This window comes from Plasmodium fragile (assembly GCF_000956335.1).
Source record: "Plasmodium fragile strain nilgiri unplaced genomic scaffold supercont1.27, whole genome shotgun sequence".
Taxonomy (NCBI): Eukaryota; Apicomplexa; class Aconoidasida; order Haemosporida; family Plasmodiidae; genus Plasmodium; species Plasmodium fragile.
In genome coordinates, this window is record NW_012192607.1 from 50,216 (window position 1) to 57,112 (window position 6,897).

The 6,897-nt window shown below is 43.8% G+C and overlaps 2 protein-coding genes across 2 annotated transcripts in view; both read left to right on the forward strand.

The window, feature by feature from the left end:
• Positions 1 to 241: 241 nt before the first annotated feature.
• AK88_02668 (uncharacterized protein) lies at positions 242 to 4,720 on the forward strand (the record flags this gene model as incomplete). Its single annotated transcript, XM_012480293.1, has 1 exon — positions 242 to 4,720. The coding sequence occupies one exon, from the start codon at positions 242 to 244 to the stop codon at positions 4,718 to 4,720; it is 4,479 nt and encodes a 1,492-aa protein (XP_012335716.1).
• Positions 4,721 to 6,242: 1,522 nt separating this feature from the next.
• AK88_02669 (uncharacterized protein) overlaps positions 6,243 to 6,897 on the forward strand; it is a gene marked incomplete at both ends in the record, with an annotated part of 5,057 nt that continues 4,402 nt past the window's right edge. Inside the window, one exon of the mRNA XM_012480294.1 lies at positions 6,243 to 6,866. Within this exon, the coding sequence (XP_012335717.1) occupies positions 6,243 to 6,866 (624 nt within the window). The remainder of the gene's footprint in view (positions 6,867 to 6,897) is intronic.

A 6,897-nucleotide genomic window follows, 5' to 3' on the forward strand; every position in this document is an offset into this window, starting at 1 on the left:
TTTTTTTTTTTTTTTTTTTTTTTTTCTATTAAAGCAGACAGAGGTGAGACAGGTGCATGTGCTCACGTCCAAAGGGAAAAATAAAAATCGCTGCGTCAGGGGTCGGCAGGGAAGAGTCCTTGTCGTTGGTGGCAATTTGCTACTAGCTGTGTCGAGCCTTTGAGGTCATCTCGGTGTTGTGTCCACCACCACCCCCTCTTGCCGAACCCTCCCCAATTGGAACAAACGTCTTGTTAAAAGCATGGAGGAACACCTGTTCAGTTATGAAAACATATTTAGAAACAAGGACCTAAATATTGATAAGGAAATAAGGGAGAAAAATCAGAAGGAAAAACGATCATCTGTTCATGATTCGAATGTGTCTCCTGAGGATGGAGACCAGAAGGAAGAGTCCCCACATGCTTTTGCTAATAATAAATGGATAAACGAACCCGAGGAGGACAGCTCTTCTTGCATCCAATCGGGTGCAGCCGATGAAAGTAAAAAAGGGGAGAGGGATGATACAAGTGCATGGGGAGAAGGAAGGCCCAGCGAGCCCGTGGAAGAGGCATCAACGGAAGTGATTAGCATGACGCACGCGGCGCACACCCGGGGAGAGCGGCAAGACGCCACCCTTCACACGAACAGCCAAACGAAACCCCAATACAAGAAGAAAATAAAAAACGACGTATCGTCCCTTTTTGCATATTCGTCCTCAGACATGATGATGATGAGCCCAGCAAGGCAACCATCCCATGACAACAATGAAATTAATTTTTGGTACTCTGGTAAAGGGGCCACGCCAGGTGGGGAAGCGGACGGGATAGCGAACGGGACAGCGAACGGAGAACACCACGCGCACGACCATAGGTTGGCGACCCCACTTGGTCATAAGCAGGATGGCGCAACCAACGTGAAATGTAATAGGGGCGAGTATGGGCGCACCTGTGGAATACAAGACGATGCAACTTGTGTTGACGCTTTTCCTGCTGGTTGTAATGAGGAAAAACAGATTCGCAGTGACGGGGGTGACATACCCAATTGGACGCCTCAAGGGGGTAGTAGTGACCTGGTGAGGGATGTAAGGAGTTCGGGTCGATGCAAAAATGGGCCTAGTGAAGAAAGTGGTAATGCCACTGCCCTGTGCTTCGGAACGAACGGGACCCTTTTCTACACAAGGGGGAGAAAGGTGAAATTCGCACCTCTGATCTACATTATGGAGAGCGGCATTCGGGCTGCGAGGTTGTCTTCGCGTACCCATGCGGGAGGAACCACCCCCCCCTCAAGTCACACTTCCGCCAAACATAGTAACAGAAGTGGCATTCGAGATAACAAGCTAGAGGAACAAGTGTACGCGATAAAAGAATTCCCTGGCCCATTTAGCAGGAGAAATGACAAGGTGGATAAGAAGGTAATTAATTTCCTGCATGGTCATATAAAATTAAATGAAAAAAAATATGGGAATAATGTATATGAGTACACACAGAAGAGTTGCCTTTACAAGTACCTTCTAAATGTGATGAAGAGTCCTCACATGCTAAATTTTAATTTAAAGGACGTGCGTGTTGATAGGAGCGGTGCAAAGACAGATGGGATGGAGAAGCGAAAAAATGTTGTGTCGTACTTTTTGGAGTCGTCGCGTCACCAGGGGGATGGCCTCCTCAGCAGGAATAGCTACCCAAGTGGTAGAAAAAGTGATCATCCTAAGTGGAGCGACAACTGGAGTGGAGACCTCCGCGTAAGCGAAAACAACCCACGAGAGGAGTCAGGGGATCACTACCAAAACAGAAGAGACAACAACTCCTCCCATATTGGTCAAAAGCGTTCATTGCACAATAAAAAAATTGTGATGGAAGAATTTGAAATAACAGGAAGAGAGAAAGAAAAGCGAGACGACTACCCCGGTGTAGGAGACATGCACCATCACGATAAGGATCTGTACCAAGGGGATGATGTTAGTTGGAGTACAAGTGCTTATTGTGGACAAGTGCCATCGTTCAACGAAGACGTAACATGGTGTGATACAAATGCATGTGACGGGAAGAAGAAAAAGAAGAAGAGGGTGTTTGTACACAACCAACAATACGAATTCAATGATGTGGTCGACCCACACTTCATCCAGGCATTCTCCAAAATGGGTACCAAAGAAAAAATCACAACAGAAGACATATACCTAGAGTATTACCACCTGTGCATATATAACAGTGAAAAGGCAGCGAGGATATGCGTGGAGAATAACTTATTCAAACATTTCTTTTTAATTTTAAAAAAATACAATGATCACAAGTACAGACTAATGCTTAGCAAGTACATAAGTCATATGAACAACAGTATGGACCACGACATGGACATGAATGATGGAGTGAAAAATATTTTTCGTATTTATAACCCTAGTGTCCACAACAGAATTGTTAAAGAAGCTTTTGTTTTTTTAATTTCTTTACTAAATCGGGAAAGCATGACGTTTGAGCAAAATGTTCTTATCCATTATTGGTATTCTTTTTATGTGCTGATTTATCACAACTTCCTCTTTCAATTTGAAGAGAATGAATTAGATTACGAAGAGTACAAGGGTGACATTTGCAAATTTTTTTCCTTTTTAATAAAACAGTTGTATGTGCATGGACGTGTGACTGAGTCTCAATTTTTGTACCTCCAGTTGTGTGGCAATCCGTGCGTTTTTAAAGTGGCCGCGGAGGGCGACACCGCCGCTACCTCGTTGGAGTCATCTGCAGTGGAGTCATCTGCAGTGGAGTCTTCTGCAGTGGAGGAGAGACGCGAATCGCAGACACGCGAATGGCAGACACGCGAATGGCAGACACGCGAATGGCAGACACGCGAGTGGGGCAGACACCACTTTGACGTGTTCACCTTCCAGATGTGCGAAGTGATAGAGTACCTCAACAGGTCCAATGAGGACAACTTCTTCTACGAAGATCTAATAAGACACAAAATCAATTACGCCTTTACCCTCTTAGAATTAGGGGTTCTAGAGCAAGCTAAAAAGTATATTGAAATTATATACTACTATGTGGATGTAATACGAAGTCAAAAAAAAAAAAATTATGACCTGGTACACATGTATGAGTCATTACTTAATCAGGCCAAGTATGTTTTGCCATCTGTTCGTTTGCACAATGGGGGCACTGTCCCCACCAACTGGACTACCCTCAAGGATGAAGACCTTCCCGAGGGGGGTATATACAATTATAAAGTTATTTCACCCCATAAAGATGTGCAGAACAAGGGGTCAGCGGTTCATGTGGGCAGGAGCGCTCCTATTGAGGGTAATAGGGCTCATAATCATGTAGGCGATGGTGCTACCTCGGTGCCCCCCCCAAATGAACAAATCAGTGAAGAGAAAAATGGGTCTCGTGAGGGAGGAGACCCCTACTACTGCGTACCTTTTTACCAACAGCCTAACGACAATAATGTTGCGAGGACTCCATTCGAAGCGAAGAATTCAAATAGGTTCAACACAGATCATGTGGGTTCTACTCACCAAGGAGCAATAACAGGAAGAATCTCAAACTCGGTTACAACTAATCCTGCTTCACCACCACACAAAAGTGCAACACTGACTGCGCATCAGGATGAATACAACGAGAGGGCTGGAAATTACTCTCCTTTTAATTTCCCTCCGACACCACATAGCGTTGATGCTAACACAGGTCAGTCAAACATGCACAACCATGTGTGGAACGACAGGATGAGCATCCCCTCTGTCGCAAATTCTCCGTACCAAACGAATGATCAAAATTCATTTTTATCTAGCTACCACCCACCACAAATGGTTACCCATGGACAAGGACCACAGTACAACCCTGTGGAAAGGGGCGGCATCGCCTACCAGCAGTACAATGGTGCTTACCAAAATGAAGGAGGTCAAGTGAGTTACTTCTACCGGGGGAGAGAATCCATGGAGGAAGGTATGCGAACGAGTCACATGCCTGATGGCGGTAACTCCACTTCCATGTCTTCCAACCACATTAGCAACGCGTGTGATGGTGGGTACAATATGAACTGGGGCGGAGACCACGGAGTTGGGGGTAGCCAATATGATGGAGGGGTGAGCAGCTCCGTGAGCCAGGACAATTACGCTTACTACTACAATGCGAGTTGGCACGTGGCGTACCCAGACGGGGGATCGTTCAATCAGGCGACCCATCACGCACTGCAGCAGGGGAGCCACCAAAATGCTTATCCCCCAAGCAGCAACAATTACCCCGCAGGGGGAAGCGTGCCCTATGGAGGGGGTTACGCCAATCCACCTGAACAGTCAGGTAAAAGTGCACCACCTGAACAGTCAGGTAAATGTGTACCTCCTGACCAGTCAGGTAAAAGTGGACCCCCCGAAGTAACTGAAAAAAAAACACAAAGCGAAAAAAAAAAACAAGAGGATGAACCGCGTGCAGAAAGCAACATGGATCTAATCAACATAGGGAAGACCTTCATTTCAGGATTCTTCTCAAACATAAAGGAGAAAATAAAAAAGGTAGAACAAGCAGAAGAGGAGGAAGAGGAAAACATTTTTTATTATGACTACGAGAAGAAGCGCTGGAGGGAGAAGGGGGTGACGTCGGACGAGGAGGAAGAACGAGAGCGCCAGAAAATGCAACGCGAAATGGAAATTAAAAATGTCGCCCCTCCCCCCCAGACGGAGAACTCTTCGCAGACGAACAAGAAAAACCCTCTGGACATAAAGGACGTGCGGAGTAGGTACGTCGACTACTTCAACTGAGGGAGTGACGAAGTGGTTACAAGCGGTTAACGCATATGCACAAGCCGCCCTACCGACTTGGTCTTTTTTTTTTTTTTTTTTTTTTTTTTTTTTTTTTTTTTTTGCATGTAGCCCATTGGTAAAAGTAGCTTTTACAGGATGGGTAGTTCTCTGTCCTGCCTTTTTTTTTTTTTTATATATGGTGATTAGACTTGTATATAAAAAAAATGGTTTCCTCCTCTAAAAAGGGGAAATGTGATATAAATTTTAAGACCTTTTTTTTATATATTATACATAACTCGAGTTGGACATGGAGCGACAACAATGCGAGAAGGACATGCGTGTAGTCTGGTAGGGGCGATGATACTCATTTTAAAGTGTCTAACAAAAGGGACAACTCTGTGTACGTGTATCCGCTGGGGAAAGGTAAATGTATCGAGTGGTAAATTTGGGGGAAAAAAAAAGGACGTGCATTCGAGGTTGATTATGCGCCTCCCGTTTGATGGGCACAATATTTTTTTTTTTCCCCAAATTTACCACTCATGGTGATAAAAAAAAAAATAAAAGCCAACACAGCACAGCTAAACCGTTGCGGTCCATACCACAGTGCGTCCACAACTGAACCCTAAACCAACAGCGACGGAGGACAAAAAAGCAAAACCCCACGAATGCATGAACTTGCGCCAACAAAAATAAAATTGCCATGCGAACGCATGTGGTGAACTACCAACTGTACATACCAACAATAATGCAAGCGTAAAATGGGGACCATAAAAAAAAAAAAAACGCCGCGCGAGTGCTTTTTGCACTGTTTTGTTGGGGTAACGGGCTTGCTCTGGCGCTTAATTATTCTTTTTTGTTTTTTTACACTGCATAGCCCCTAATCGATCGGAAGCGGTACCTCAGAAGAACTATGCGTATGATCGTAAGCACGCAAGGGGGCGGCACCAGCACTGTGGATGGTGAAAGCTTGATACACCCTTTTTTATAGTTGCATACCTTCACCCGTTTATATATGTTTATGGCTTTTTTTCCCCTGCTTTTTAGGGCAAGGAAAAAAAATATGTTCAACGCCTTACCTCTGTTCCGCCAACGTGTATGTGATTCCATACGAGTGACTGGGGAACCACAGAAAAAAAGATAAAAAAACAAAACATATTTACAAGAAAAAAAAAAAAAAAAAATACTGATCATAATAACACTTTCCAAGTAGTATAAAAAAAAGGATGGGGACAGAAAAAAAGGAGAAAGAAAAGAAGAGAGGACGTTGTTTTTTTCCTTTTTTTTTTTTTTTTGTCACCAACAAAAAAATAAGCTACAAAAATCATAACGGTTAGGGATGCTTTTTTCTCTTGAACGATTATAAAATATAAAAAGCTTCCCTAAACGCTGCTTCCCCTTTTTTTCACTTCCCCTCACTCTGTTAATTGCGTAAAAAAGGCGCAACGCAGAAACGGAAAACTCTGCTGCCCCCACCCACCCCTACAAAAAAAAAAAAAAGAGAGAAAGAAAGAACGAAAGAAGGAACAGGGTACCCAACGAAATGGCAAAGAAAAAAAAACAAATTCATGTGAACATAATTGACCTGCAAAAGTACTATCAGAAAGATGACCTCATAATTGATGCAAAGCTACCTGAACCCAACAAAGCGGACGAGAGAAGGAAGAAAATTTTTGAACAAAATGAGTTTGTTCAGAACATTGAATGGCGGGTTCTAGATGCAGATAACCAAAATAACAAAGGCAATGAAAATTTTAATCGGAGAGATGATAACAGGAATAAGAATGCTCCATTTGATAAAGACCATGGGAGGAAGGGCGAATTCTCCCCCCACCTGGGCCACAGGAGCAAGAGTAGGCAGAACGGTACGGGTAGCGATGAGGACGAAGACGTGGACTTTGCAAATCTTAGAAGCAGGCGACATGATGACGCGGACTTTGCAAATGTTAGAAGCAAGAGAGACGATGACGTCGATTTCTCCAACCTAAGAAATAAAAGGGACGAGGACGACATCGACTTTGCAAACCTCAGAAATAAGAGGGACGATGATGTGGACTTCTCCAACCTAAGGAGCAAGAGGGACGATGATGTGGATTTCACAAATATAAGAAATAAGCGAGACGATGACGTGGATTTCACAAATATAAGAAACAAGCGAGACGATGACGTGGATTTCACAAATATAAGAAACAAGCGAG